The sequence below is a fragment of the Varroa destructor genome, unplaced genomic scaffold, assembly GCF_002443255.2.
Source record: "Varroa destructor unplaced genomic scaffold, Vdes_3.0 BEIS01000006.1, whole genome shotgun sequence".
Lineage (NCBI taxonomy): Eukaryota > Metazoa > Arthropoda > Arachnida > Mesostigmata > Varroidae > Varroa > Varroa destructor.
In genome coordinates, this window is record NW_019211459.1 from 778,263 (window position 1) to 793,869 (window position 15,607).

Below are 15,607 nucleotides of genomic sequence, written 5' to 3' on the forward strand. Positions count from 1 at the left end.
CTTAGGGGCATATGATGAAATTATGCAAACAAAATGGTTTCCATGACATTCGTGGCAAAATTAACGGCGCCTCGAGTAGACTAATGTATCGTATATTGGCTGACGTATTTTTACGCCGCCGTTTTGATCAAGCGACGATAATTCACTATGCGATGATATATTTATCTTATTGCCTTAAGTGTGCCCCTGAAGCAAATCATGTTCGCTTATTTCGCGTTCCAGGCTGATGTCAGGCGGTCTATTGTCAGAAACGGTTTCACTTTCACAAAATTTTGTAGAATGAGATTTTTGCTCACTATTGATTACGCGGGGCGTCAGCCAGTTTGCCCGGAGCGACCGAGTTCTCGTCACGTCGGAAATTCTAAACCATGCATTATATCCTTTAGGTGGTAATTAATAATCCGAAGTACTACAAACAACTTTTCTAGTTACCATAAAAGTTCAGTGAGATAAGCATATCTAACTTCGTTTCCTTATAACACTTCATCTACAACTTCACTGATGCATTGTATAATGAATACAATTTGGCTGACATCTAGATGGAGTAGCAGTAACTTCTATCACTAAACTTAGATTTATGAGGTGTAATACCCAATCAATGTGGAAGTTTCAAATGTATTTCGTATCAATGCATCGATCGAGTGGATCTACGGACAAGGAACAGGTACTGGAGTACCCTGGTAGTAAAGCTCCTTTACAGCACGCGTTCGGAATCAGCTTTAAGATAAACCAAAATAGTCCTTAAATTATTTACTTAGCTACAAGAAATAATTTGCTTCATTTTACTGTCTGAATGTTTAAAAACTGTTGTTGGCATCCTGTATTGTTACTGTAAAGTCTTACCGTACATTGAGCTTCCAATATTTAGAAGCTTGATACGATTATTTCTACGATGTTAGAGCATTCACATTTACGAATAGATGTTAACGTTCGTGAATGGATACAATGCCATTACAATGTCTTACAGCTCTGATTATATCGTAAACAGCCTCGAATTTGCTCAACGTATCCATATGGCCTGATAATTCAGGCTCATTGTAAATATGCGACACCGCTTTTGACTGCTTCTACGAGAAACAACAATATCTCGACCGAGTCAACAGGTCTTTGAGTGAGAAGTGACGCTTGGAATGGTGACGTAAGTGGGCGCTGGACAACTGCTCGAGCCATCGAAATGTCAGTAATGTCTTACTATTGTCTCGGCCCGTTCCGTCGTGTCGCTATGCAACTAGTCCTGCGGCGACTGTATCTATTCTAGTTAATTGAACGGTAGGTAATTGAACGGAGCAAGAACCTAATCATCCTCTACTGTTTGTTAATCTAAATTTATTTAAATGGATTACAGGCTGAACAAGCTAGCGCGTCTCTAACAACTGGCTGCTATCTGTGTCGAAAGTGTGATACATTTTATCCGACGCTAGAGAATGGCGTAAGAGAGCGACGAGTAGTATTGGGCGCTTCTCAACTTGGAAACAATTAAATTCGGAACGTCCCTATAAATGCATGCGTGAGAATGTGTGTTGGTGTAAACCAGTCTCCGAGAGCACAAAGCAAGCGTCAAACGTTAGAGCGTTAAGTTTAAGCTAACATTTTTTCATAGAAGTTCACACGCTTTATATATATATATATAAGCGCGTAAAATAAATCAAATTGAATACGATATGTCAATATTAATTGAAAAAGACTATGCAAGCCTACAAACACGAATTATATAGTTTTGCGACTAAACATTTTGCGTGTGCTGAGAAGTGTCAAGTATTACGCTTTAAAATTATCTCCACTTGTATTACCTGTTTAAGTATCCCAGAGGCACTTAAACTTCAATGGTGGATCGCGAACTTGTAATATTCCTGGTTTAGATGACATTGAAAAAAATACCGAAACTACCTGATATACAAAAAAAAATGGCTTATAGAGGCTAAGCTCGGATCACGATCAAGCTCCCGTTCATATGGAAAAAAAAAGCTAGGAAAAATTGAGCCATTTTTAAAGAAATTGTAAATCTTTTCTGACAAGTGTGGTGTACAGAAGGACCTTTTTACATTAGTCGAACATGCTACATCTGTGTCTGGAAAATTAAGTGCGTATTTGGCTAATTCATGGAGTCGAAGACCGCATGTCTGGGCGAAACTGTGCCGCTTTTTCGGAGGAGCGAACGCCCCCCAGGTAAGTGGGCCATTGAATAAAAGCACGCTAATACCTCTATTATGATATTACTAATAGCCTTTTAGAATCATGGTACGTGTACATCTTTGTATGCAGTGTGCGTCGAGCTTACGAGACAAGAAAGAGGACAACGTTTAAAAGGTCAATATTGACTTTCGGGATTTTTTCACGTTAAATATGAATGCTCTTATTTTATATTCACACTAGCTACAACAAAGGGCGGCGCTTGCATTAAGTTAAGTACTCGTGTTTAATTTACCCTCGTTGAATTGGAGCTTGACACACACAACCTACTTGCCAATCCAAATTCGTACTTTGAGAGATGGAAGTTGAGGGAGGATGAAATACGAAAAGTACAAATAAGAGGCTACTGAACTTTCTTCTGTTTTTGAGGAGGTCAATGGCTAATGTATTCACTACGAAAGTGATCTGGTGCTGCAAGGGTCTCGCCTACTGAATCCTAGACCTTCGGGTATTCGCTCGAAACTGCTTCCTATATTACATTAAACCGAGATTTCTAGGAACGGCTACAAGTATATTTATAACGGATTTGCGATCATTTCTTAGATCACCCTTATACTTAGAGTAGAGTCTATAAAAAGTTTTTTTTGAGGATCTTTAACCTAAATCCCATGAACCCAGTTCATGAATCGGCTCATAAACGAACATGACGGGGTAATGCTATAGGGAGCAGAAAAATAACAAGGTAATGGAAACGTTGCAGCAGTAAGAAAAATTGTTTTGGCACAACAGCGGAACCGCAATGACCATGTACTACCGATGCTTTGACATTAGCATTTATGGTCTAGAAAGCCATTATTTTAATACAATAGCCTTTAATATACCTACAGGTCTTTTCGATAACAGATTTGCACTGCTTTCTGAACGCATCTTTACGTAAAAATCACATTATTTCAAATTCACTTGTCACGTTTGGCATATCTGGGGGTGGGGGGGGCAGTAGGGCATACGGGACCCAAAAAAGGGTCGTGCCAGCTAATGTAGCTTCTTATGCTGATCCGGCTGCGTACCCGTAATCGGTACGTATACAGTTGAGGTACGCTGATAATAATATCTGAAAATAAATTGCCGAGTAGACTCTAAAAAGGATCAGTCAAATAAAGAGTAGGAAAATCAGTGCAAGGGCTGAATTAAATGTTATGACGTTTGCTTCAGTTCAGATTACGCGCTCTTTTCTGGCAAAGTAACTTTTTACGTTTCCACCCAATCGAATCTTTACTGAGGGAACTTAAAAAAGAGTTAATGTTGTGAGTCACTTTTCTTCAGTTAAGATAATGGTACACTTTGTTATATTTTATGCCGTTTTTGCGAACCATAACTCAGTACCGTCGTTGCTTGGTGCTGAAATAACGCTTATGTAGGTGCTAAATGTTTTTTCATCAATGAAAACTTTCGACGTCCTGGAACGTGCAGGACTTGAGACACTTCGTATTCCTTTGATTGGATGGGCATTTCATTGCTTAGTGAGCTGTTTCTGCGACAAGTGTCTTTAAGACTTCAGTTGGAATCTATAACAGAATTCAATTTCGAAATTAAAAAAAACCTATTTTTGATACACTTGGCCCTTTTGTATAAAAAACCGAACGTCGTTTTTAAGCGACCATCAATTGCAAAATGGTTCGTTCGGGTAAACTTCAATGATTTTTTAAAGTGTTTGTATTTTGTGGCACTTTTTGCCATTATTGGCCACTTTGATTCATATCAAACGAAAATTGAATTGCGCTGCCGTTTGGTGTATATAGCGTATTTAAACGACGAGTTAGGTCTATCAATATCGCTTGAGGAACGATTACTATGAAAAAATTATTTATGGTTCAATGAGTGCTTTAAGTCTTACATTAAAGACGTGATCACGGGAAACAATGGGTACATTGAATAAACATGGCTGTTCCAAGAATGACAGTTCCAGCACATACAAAGAATGTTGACGAAGTATCAACAACGCATAGGGTTTATTTCGAGTTTAGATGTGTCTCTTGGTATCAATACAAAGGCGGGTGCGTTCATATTGGTACCTTGACCGGCCGTCTGTCGTAACGGACATGCATTCACGCACTTCTTTACCAGACGAAGGCTAGGTCTTTCCATAATAATACAACAAATTCGTTATGGCTGACAAAATTGTCCTGTTTGCGGAATTTTCACATGTGACCTTCATGTAGTAGACGAACGTTGGCCAATATTGAATACCTTTTTTTGCTTGTGTACAGGAATCGGACACAAGTTGCATAAAATATAAGTCGTTCGTCTTATGTTTAAAATAGACTGTTGTAGGTGACGAGTAAATGTGTTCCTCATATTAATAATAATTCATAGTAGATTTTCCCTTTCCGAAATCTGGGCCTTTATGTCTCTCGAGTGATAGCTAGGTAAGGGAAAAAGCTTCAATGACAGTTAGTGACGCTGTATTTGATTGTTTGTTGATCTGTTTATACTTTGTGATGGCCTTAATCACAAGACTTCTGCTCACAAACACACATTCTATCTTGGAGGTAAGGGTAATAATGCCTTCACAGGTGGCCAACCAGTCGATTAGAATTTTTGTTTACTTGAATGTTTTAAAATTGTCATTTTACAGTGGTAGAGAACATATTGATTCTGCTTTTATTTTGGGGCATGAAAGATTTTTATTCTAATTAATAGATGTGTAATTTACCAAAATGTGTCAGTTTTTTTCTAAATTTTTATTAAAGAAAAGACCGTCCTCTCAAGCTCCGATAGATGTCATAAGGTACGGTTCGAATTTTCTTAGTCTAAGATTTTCAAATTCAAACTCGTAAAATTGACGCTATACGGTTCGGCTTGACCTCTCGATACTGCTTTCCTGTAGTGCAAGCATAGTCTGACTCTCTTTGGTACCAGGTCGTCTCCAGTTTTTAATGCGGAACGTTTAAACACTGTTTGTAAGCAAAGGGGGAGGGGGATAAGGGTTGGCTTTCCAACGGCATTACGCATTTTATAAGATATAAACTCGCTAAGTCAACGGATCTGCATTTTTTCAAATAATCGGGATACGATTCTACGTATCGTATTTTAACGAAACTTTGTAAGATGATTTCCTGGCAGGACCAGATGGATCTATAAAAGCTATCTTTCCTTCTCAATTCAGCAACACAATGAAATATTGATATATGATAGGACACATAAAATAAAAGCACTTCAAGGGCAAATGTTCGTTTTCTATATTTAATCTATTTTTCACAACTGAAAGGTGTTGAGTTACCAGCCGTTTATCAATTCTTTTTCTATAAGGTATTGAAATGTTGTTGAAAAAATACTACTTTCGTATGTAATATATAATATAATAATATATAAAATATGTAACGTTCTTTGCACAACTTTAATCAAGGACATAAAGAGTCTTCTGATACTTTTTGTTTCAACTAGATAAGTTTCACTTTTGTTTGTCAAGCCTATGTTTTAGCCTTAAGAGTCGATAGTTACCATCGCAACTTACTTCAGTAAGCCCTAGTTATAATTCTAAACATCGTTTCATATGTTAAAGCTTTATGGATCCTGAAACCCAAAGCCGGTATTGAAGTTCTCTATTGGATTATTATTCTATGGATGGACTACTCTATGGATTACTGTATGCTCCAGGACCTATTCATTACTTGAACCTATGCGTGAGATTTAACTAGGTGCCTAACAATCTTTTCTTAATACTGTTATTTTGTATTTCTTGTCAATATTTTAAAGTTAACTTCATCTCTATTTGCCGCTATTCCGTTTGGCTTGTTTTCAGCGCTCGCGATTTGTAAATCAAATTTATAAACTATGTTCTATGTTTTCTGAAACATAGGCGGCACACTTCAAATAAAAATGTGTGGAATACGCATCAGTTGGTGAGATCTTACAGTGGGAAATCTCGAGCAACCGAACTATATCTATTGAAACGAGAAAGCTGCACGTAGTAACCCGAAGTCCCTGTACGTATTTGCTAGCTGGCTTGCCATTCCTGTTCGACGACGTACGTTGTCGTCTTGAACTTCTAGCTCCGGAAGCTCCCAAAGCGAATTTAGGGTCACACAAGTTTCTTTGTTTCGGGCGCGAGTGGGCCGACTGAACAGACACGACATTATTGACTTTACTATGTACGAATTCGACCACAGACTCTGCTGGGAATCAGGTTTTAACAGACCTAACGTCTCGATGCAGAAAAAATTATGACAGATATCGTGCCACTTGCTGCCGCCTCGTATTAACTCTAGGATATGTGGCAAATCTTTCAAAGTGGTTTTGTAGACTTAGCAGAAGTCGTATGACCCATTCGACGCAAGCTGATTTACATAATTCTATACACCTTCTCATATTATGTTGTTAATATCTCTCTCCCTCTCTCATAATAAAAAGTGGGAATCATCTGTAAAGCAGGAAGCTTACAAACCAACCGCTAGTAACGAGTTTATACCTTTGAGCTAGCCATTTTTGTGAGGTCGTCGGATTATACGTAGTGCAATATACGGTATTCGTTTCTGCCACATATATTCGTTTCGTCGTATTAGTCGAAAGGCTCTAATCACAGGATATACTTAGGCGGATTTTTACGATTGTCTACGATTCGTATAAAAAAGCGCGACAATGGTTCTTTAATGATGAACCCGTTTCTTGAGTCCGAGTCATTATATTGCTGTAATAGTAAAAATGTTATACTGTAATATTATCATTACGGATGAAGCGTATCGTCATAGCAAGCAGCGAGGCTGCTTAACCAATGTGTATATAAGCACTACCTAAAACTTCATAAAAAGTTTATATAAGTAGGACTTTAGAATACTGATGCTTAACTTTGAGGATGTTTGAGAAGCATTCATACCCTTCATCCTTTGTACTAGGCTATTTATTAATTTATCTTACAACATTGCTGCAGTCCATTGTTGCAATCTACACTCATGTGTAATCAGCTAGTGTTAGGAAACTTGTGCAAAATTCAATCAGCCAGAAGTTTTTTAATTTGCTGCGGGGTGTGTGAAGCTGACATGTGAACTTATGCTAAAGCATCCTTCTGCGCTGTGTAATTTAAATACATGTGGAGCCTATTTGCAGGCAATCACCGAGTGTTTTAGTACTGTTACTAACTTAATGAACCTTATTCGATACCACTTCCAGTCGAAAAACTTCATTTTATTTATATTTCTTCTGGCTTTGTTTGCTAATTACTACACTGGTTTTACATCGCTACGTTTTCTGATCGGCCTGACTGCTCTAGATATAAAAAATGTTTTTATGAAAGAAGATTTGATTGATCAATTACACGTTGAACTACTTGGCTTGCAGGCACTGATTGAATTTGTACATAAAGCGTTGTCTCCTCACAGAGGCCGTTTTGAATCAGCGCGGGCGGGTGTTCACGGAGCGCATGGGCTGCATTGAGCCACTCGAATGTTCTGCCATTTAACAAAACAAGTCTCTATGCGACTTAAATCACAGTACCGTCAAATAGAATAGACCAACTAAATTGTAGCGCACACATTTTTCGAAACACCCTGGCGTGACGTTACATGGTCTTCTGTTACGTGTGTGGTACTTCTGTGTATGTCCGTGTTTGCGTGCTCTCATATGCTAGGTGTTTCTCATCTACAGGGCTGCCTGTACCCCAGCGACGTCATTCGTTGTTCTCAGACCAGCTCGGCAGTTTGCCGGTCTCTTTTCCCGCGTGTTTATGTTACCCTCTAGCGTCGTTCCAATGACTGTAAAATATAGAGACAAAAAGGATGAATCTAAACAGTAACGGAGCAAGTAAGCAAGCAGCAATAGCAGCTCTGGCAGTATGATCAGCTCAGTTTTTTGCTACCACAGAATCAGCGAATTTACTCATTGTCTTCGCTATTATCGTTGACATGGACAAAGTCCACTTTTACATGCCGTCGTCCTTTTCGAACTTCTAAGCCAGTTCGTGCCGGTCATTTTCGCTGTTGCCGCCTCGGTTACTTCGTACGTGTCCACTGTGTCCGAATCCCTTAGAGGCTAAACGAGAAGAAAGCTTATCTTATCCACGGCCATTCACAGCTGTTCGGTGGCTGAATGAAACAATAAAACGGAGCAGGGCGTTCTCCCGTCTATTGAACTGTGACAAACAATTAGCCAGCCATTTTCAGCGTCAGTCATTCGAGGCGTCTCAGTTAGCTGCCTGTGCTCGCGCTTAGAGTGAAGCAATTTCGCAAGCTCGTTGCTCGCAGTGCTCGTTATTTTGTTGTACGACGTACATCTATAATGAGACGATGTCGTGCAAGCGAACGGTCGTAAATCGATGAGAAGCGATCAGTTAAGTTGGTGCGAGTATGTGACTACGATTCACGTATTTGTATGTGTCAGTGTGACGTTGCACGGAAGAAATCATTTTAAAGGTTACAGCGTCCACGGCAGATCTACATACGTTTTCCACTTTGCGGTAATTCGGCTCATTCTGGAACATTACGGACGATCCAACTAAGCTACATATCACAACGGTAATTCTGATATCAACGAGCGCGATGTTGCGTACTGCGCGCCGTACCCAACAGCAGGCAACCATTCCTCAAACATAATGAACGCTCCACGACTGCCGCGTCTTTCACTCGCTGCCTACGATGACTTACAAAATATACAAGGTAATGAAATGCCTAAATTAACTCAGTCCAATTATACAGGCAGTATCAGTTGAGACATATTAGTATCATCTCCGTCGTAGAAACAATACATATGCGAAGTAATTTACCACAAAAGCATGGCAGATCTTCAACTAATATTTTGCTACTGTAAGAGTCTGTGGTTTCGCCTGAGCTGCAGATCATTGATTCGAACCGTTTCAACTCAGTTCGTCCTTGAGAACCGTTGAACTAGACTCAGTCTTGCCTTGAGCACATATTAATTACAGTTGTAAGGCATTTTAACGTTCTAACGTCGTCTGTCAGCTTACCTCATCTATTAGGCATGTAAGTATGTATGTTAGCGGGCGATAATCTGCAGTTTTCGAGGGTGAGATTGTTGTGTATTTATTAGATACTCGAAAATATCAGATGTAAGAAACTACTGCTTGTCTTAGTACAAGGTGTAACTATACAGCAGAATGGCCACTCTTACATGTTTGTAGCTAATAAAGAAATGAACAAATATTTAAATGTATTCTATAATCCACAACTATTTTTAATAATACAGTTTGGCTAATGCTTTACAATTTTACAAGTCATTTCAATTACAACTTTCGACTTTTCAGCATCAATTTGATTCGTATATGTCGGAAACTTCGTGCGCTTTACTCAGATGTTTATTATATCAAAAATACAAAGTTCAGTCAATTTGTATAGAGCAAAACTGTTACATAAAGAAATATTTTATCCGAGTGGTACCTAAGCTGATATTTGTGAATGATCACAGCTATTTTAAGCCGCGACGAGATTCAAATTTCAATGGAAATGTTTACCTCACATCATAACACACTACATATAAACAGTCCTATAGTGGGTATATTAAAAGCTGCAGTATTCGAATATGATGACCTAGTGCGACGGAACAGCATCACTATATGCCGCACGTATAAATTTCTAATATTAGTATACGCCGCAAAGTTGCGAATCGTTGGCAGTATTTCCGAGTCAAACGTCTTCCTATAAACCTTCTATATTTATTAGAATAAGCCATACGAAATATAAACAATTCGCATATGCCTATTGTTAAGCATATATACTGAATATGACCATAAATTCTGGAGAGTGAAATTGACAGCAGGTCAGGTTTAATCCATTGAACAAATATCTTTATTCTGGAGCACGGTATCGCTAATCGAGTCAGATCGAGTAAATCGTTACACGTTTTTCACGATGACAAAGATCAAGTTAAGGCGGGAATGAAAGTTGATGCCAAATTTGACTTTGCGTTGATAACGTTCTTCCAGCAGTTTACCTCTCAGTTGCTTCCTCCTCGCAAGCATTTTTAGAAGAGATTAGCATCGCCGATACACAGAACAGTTAACCTTCGGTGGAGTTAATCCAGCATGGGGAAGGGACATTGGACGTAGTTCTACGGAACACGTTTGATATCACGGTTAGTACGACATTTAATGGAATAAGCTATATACATGTACATAGAAGAAGATGAATCCATTTTGAAATGTTTAATTCTTTCTTAAAAGACTGTGTGGTGGCTCTCTCTATCGGGGTAAAGCTGTTCAGAAGTCACATATAAAAAGACAGCAGTAGCAGAGATATATTTTTTTGGATCAGTATAGTCAAATACTCAATATAAATATATATATATATATATATATATATATATATATAGTAGTCTGCTTCCGTTGTTTTTTCTTACCGTGCTATATTAGGCTAGTTTTTTTAATGGCTGATGGTGGCTGAACTATAACTAATTACTTTTTCAAGGGTTGTTTACTCTCAGCTCAGGAGCCAAGACGTGCATCAACAAAATACGTTTATAATATATCGAAAAATTAAGAAAGACCGGATTTCTTTATATACTAATTAAGAACCAGCAAACGATTGATTGCGAAATTTTTAATTTAAAAGTTAACACACTCATACAACTTGTTATATAATATCATTTTATATTATATATTTTCATATCATTTTTAGGACGGCACGTTTGACGCAATATACGTATCCGAAGTCTGGTGAACATTATGAAGCTGGTAATGCTTCGTTCAATGTTCGTTGGAGTTTACTATCGCAAGACGGTTATTCCTATAGTTGTTGCCGTACAAACCGCAGTTTCGTCACAGCCAGCCGAGCAACTGGCTGAAATTGTGATAGACTGAAATTTGGTTGAAGAAAGGTGTACACATTGGCAACTCAGGATTTTAACAGATTTCAGCCTTATTGTCCTGATGTTCATTGATCTATGATAATTTCACTACTATATTGATTTAAAGTGAAATCCTATTTAGGTATCAGTGTCAGCAGAAAAACGGCTTTATTTATTTGCTGAAGCCACCTCAAGACACTATCCAGCACGATGTTTCACGTTCCTGCTGATCTTCTCTCGTCGTCGAAGCAATGAGACTGAGCTGCTTTGAGGCGAGGGAAACGGTTATTAATACAATTGTATATTGTAGTGATTGGTAAGCCTGATGACCATTTCGAACATGTTTAATTTACTTTAGTTTGATTAAGGAGGAATAATGATTAAAAATTATCCTTCGATTGCAATTTCTTTTATTAATTTAATTTAATTATAAATAACTGTTATTTCTTATATATATAAAATAACACAAGAGTTAGCAGCAATAATATTTTTCAAATTCAGCTAAATATAAATCGCTAATTCAAGCATACGTCAGGCTATAGAGCTATAAATGACCACTCTTCCTTTCATTGAAAGCGACGCATTATCTCATTTGAGTTTCATCAAATTAAACGCAGTAATATTTTAGATCTTTTAGCTAATGTTCGCGGTTGATATAAATTTTTGGTGTTTTCAAAACATTAGAGGCACTCAAACATATTGACTATAACAACCCTTTTGACTTGAATTCCCGTTACAACAAGATTGCCCTATAACTTCATTTTATCACGGATTGGCCTTCCTGTGTTGGTATTTTTCCTGAGAAAAGTTTTTATAAACGAACGAGCTATATCGAAGCGCGTTTTATTAGGTTGATCAATATGAAATGTAAAAAACGTCAATCTCATAGTTAGAATTAGTGATTTTATAACAGACCAACATTTGGTGGCACTTCTTTTTGTTTTCTGTATGCATCTGTATTCATTGGAGTCTGAGATCACTCACTCGGACACGCGGGCGATTTCCAGTAAGCCATGGTAAATCGGAGGAAAAGGAAACGAGTGGGTTACGAATATGAGTTCTATTCTGGCACCTGTATTCGTCAGACACTCTAATTTTCAATCTCACAAAGGCAGATAACTCAGTTCACCGTATCAAGCTTACTGAAGTATATATTACTAGAAGCATCTTGAGCGGTCGGTTTCGATAATTTCAGGAAGAAAATTTTCAACTCAAAAATCTTCGTGGTGGTAAACGAAGCGTAAGAAGCTGCATTAGAGACTAATCCATTAGAAAACTAAAATAGAGTAAAAAAAAATTAGACAGTTGGGTACGGCAAGTTCGAGAGGGGAGCAAAGCGAACGTTGGGCCACTTAATTTTCTTTGCCTTCAGGTTACAACAGTCCTTGCGACCAGAAGTTTAGATCTTTTTTAATATTCGTAGACGCTCGCGTTAGTAGGTAAATATAGTTGAACTGGCAGACTTCATCCGAAAACAAAAATGTAACCATAATAGCTTATAGCGCTTCTTTGGTTGTCTAGTGCAGGTGTTATTCGCGTAGCTTGTGACTGAACTATACTACTGAAAATTGTAGGAGATAATGAACTCCACCAGCTTAACCAGCAAATATTTTAAAGCAGAAATAAATCACTTCGTTTGTGTTACGATAATCGACACCCCACGGTGGGTGAAATGCAGGAGTTACAGTTGGAGGCTCTCTATCGTCCATTATTGTAACTAGACATCGTTATTGTATTTTGTGAGACCTCGACAACTTCTCAGTTCTAAATTTTCCCAATTTTAACTTGATTACCTTTCTTAACTTTTTGTACCCATAATTTTAAAAGGAAAGAGTATATTTCACTATACAGATGGCAGAATGTCATAGGTAGTATGGGTATAGACTTCAATTGCGAATGAACAAAAAATGCTTGTAAAAGAGTTCTGAAATGTTGAACTTCACTTGCATGTCATTCTTAACTCATATATGGAAATTGCATATTTGTGTTAGGGTTAAAGAGTAACACGTAATCCGGTTCTTACGGTGTTTTTGCTTAACCTCTCATACCGCAAAATGGGTGGTGGTTATTTGACCCTTAGAAAAACATTTTGTTATTTTTGGGATATCATCGCGTTGTGAAATGTGAAATAAATCTTTTGGAAGGTTAAGTAAGGTTGGTACATTGAGACCTGGTCATTAGATTTTACCTCTTTGAACAATCCGTTTCCAATTAACTTATTTCTTATATTGTAAATGCATCGTCTGCATCCCTTTAACATTTGCCCGACCACTGTTTGCATGAAATAAAAAAAAGGACACGCCTTCACTAGAATTCCTAACTTTACGAATAATTTCTTTTACTGAAGAATATCACTTGATTTTCGATTCACGGCTACTCTCCACGGCTTGTCGATACTCTATTCTTCTTTACAAGTCTATAGACACCGATACTTCAGTGTATCTTGGTCTAATCACAGCTAGTTTGAGCGTCTCGAATACATGTTGTGGTTTCCCTAGACAGCATTGTGATCTGGTTTCGAACGCAAAAATAGACCGACTTCGAGCCAGCCGTCTAATGGAACGCCGAAAGGTGAAACCGGATAGAAAACTCGAAACATCGAATAAACAGCGAATCAGATTTCTCATTTTGCTCACATGGCCCCCAAGTGTAAATAAAATCGTATTTTTTTTGCGTTTTCTGATGGTATGGGCCAATGTTTTTCGAACAAGGCGCGATGAATAGGTTTCATCGCGAAACGCGATGGCATTTTCCATTTCCCCATCTTCCTCCTCTCTCACCATCTTAAACTATTGCGGTGCACTGGCCGCAACAGTTGGCTTCCACTTTCATCGGATCTGCTGATTCGTAGAATGCGTTTGTTGTTTCGATGCTCTGACAGCGGGAGCTGGTGAGTGAGGGCAGAGAAGTTTGCTCGCAGCAACGCCATTACAAGCATCACCAGCTTCTTCCACTGTTTAGCGTCGTTGCCACTTTGCCACTGGGATGATGTCGCTTGATGCGTCGCTGACGTTTTCCTTGTCGCCATTATCTGAAACTTCCGCAAGTTCCTTCAGTCCTACGTTTTGCTTTCACCAACAGCGCATGATGTTATCATAATGTATTGTGTACATGCAGGTGCAAGAGTTTATTGCCAATTCAAATATGCATAACAGCTGGTTGCAGCGGTGTCAAAACTGTCTCGACACGATGCCAGGGTGTACCAGTTGGCAAATGCAGCTGATTGACAACCATTGTTGGTGCTGTTGAAAACCGTTTGTAACAGAAATCGATCGAAGGCAGATCGACAGTTTAATGTACATAATTATTATTATTGACAATGAACAAATCGTCAGTACATTGTACATGAAGGTGCGAGACAAAAAATGTGCAGAGTTCGAGTTTACCAAATCGAAAGCCTATTGCTGCTTTTCGCGGCACTCCATTTCATTGCATATTGTCATATCTGCGAGGCAGGACAGATGCTTAGACTACTGTTAAAGTAGTGAGTGGGTAACGTAAACTGCTGTTAAATTAAGAGTGACCGATAACGGATCTTAATCACACCTTCTACAGATGAATAGAAAAAACTAAGGATGAAACAGGATAGAACATTGTGTAATAAGTGTGCACTGGAATGGCCCATGCAGCTTTACTGTGTGTCCTTGTGAGAGGATTGATGCTCTCGAGCTCAGGTAAGATAATAAAACGACATTATATGAATCTATACCTTTTTATTGTTAGAAAAAACAACCAGCGACTACAGTGTATTGTCTTAGGCGCTCCACAATTTCAATTCGGCTTCGAATTTTTCGAGTTAGCTCCGTGTATTAAATTTTTAGTACGGCGTCGCCGATATGAATTCAACAGGACGCTACCAGCGTGGAACAAAGTCTAACTATGTTCGGGCTTGAACCTATACCAGCAAGTGTCCCTACGGTTAGCATGCTAATACGGTACGCACCAAGCTACCACGAGATCGGCGCTGGGAAGACCGATACAAGTATTTAAAATCGTTTCTCATCGACGTGAACGATTCGGTTGATGATTGACAAGGTACTATGGTACGCTATGAAAGGGCGTTTTCTTTTGACGGAACAAATTCGAAGTGTAAACATAATATATATTTTTATGTTACACTATACGGCCCAGAAAGGGTCATTGGGAATGCTAAAACCAGGCTAGTAGCTGCCCATTATTCTCAACAGCTGCATTCTATATAAACGACCTCATAGCCGGGCCAGGTGGTAACACTGAAATGAACAGGTAGACTGGACTTCTTCCTGTCCTATCCTTTAAGGACGGTCGTTTTATATGCCAATTTTGGATTCAGTCGATATGAATAGGGATCGACCCTTTAACCCCTGACCACAGTATGCTCCATGTAGCTTTGCTACTCAAAATAACTTAATTGAAATAGCTAGTTTGCAAGTTTACTGAACAAGTGCAATATTACCATTTCAGTTTAGTGCTGATCTTGTTGTCGATAACTTATTCGATGTCACTTAAGGTACCGCGTTAACAGTGTTATATGTAGTTCCTTGCAGGCCAACTGATCTCCTATGAGTGCGGAATTATTTGATATCACCAAACAATTCTTCTCGTTTGTTTTCGTAACTGAACAAGAGAACGTACACAAATTCGGGAAGCAGATATATTGGACCAACTATTGCAATAATTTCAAATCCCTTTTGAGGTTCTATTTTCT

At 38.5% G+C, this 15,607-nt stretch overlaps 1 protein-coding gene across 11 annotated transcripts in view; it reads left to right on the forward strand.

The window, feature by feature from the left end:
- ATP8A (ATPase phospholipid transporting 8A1) overlaps positions 1-15,607 on the forward strand; it is a 58,930-nt gene that overhangs the window by 12,427 nt on the left and 30,896 nt on the right. Inside the window, exons 1-2 of one of the 11 annotated variants that reach the window (XM_022812653.2) lie at positions 1,252-1,269; positions 2,029-2,166. The exons of 7 other annotated variants lie outside the window; for them this stretch is intronic. In XM_022812653.2, the coding sequence (XP_022668388.1) occupies positions 2,100-2,166 (67 nt within the window). In that variant the 5' untranslated portion in view covers positions 1,252-1,269; positions 2,029-2,099. Of the gene's footprint in view, positions 1-1,251; positions 1,270-2,028; positions 2,167-7,374; positions 8,778-10,063; positions 10,210-13,757; positions 14,595-15,607 lie in introns of those variants that run through there. 3 more of the 11 variants (XM_022812655.2, XM_022812657.2, XM_022812656.2) reach the window with 3 other exon arrangements.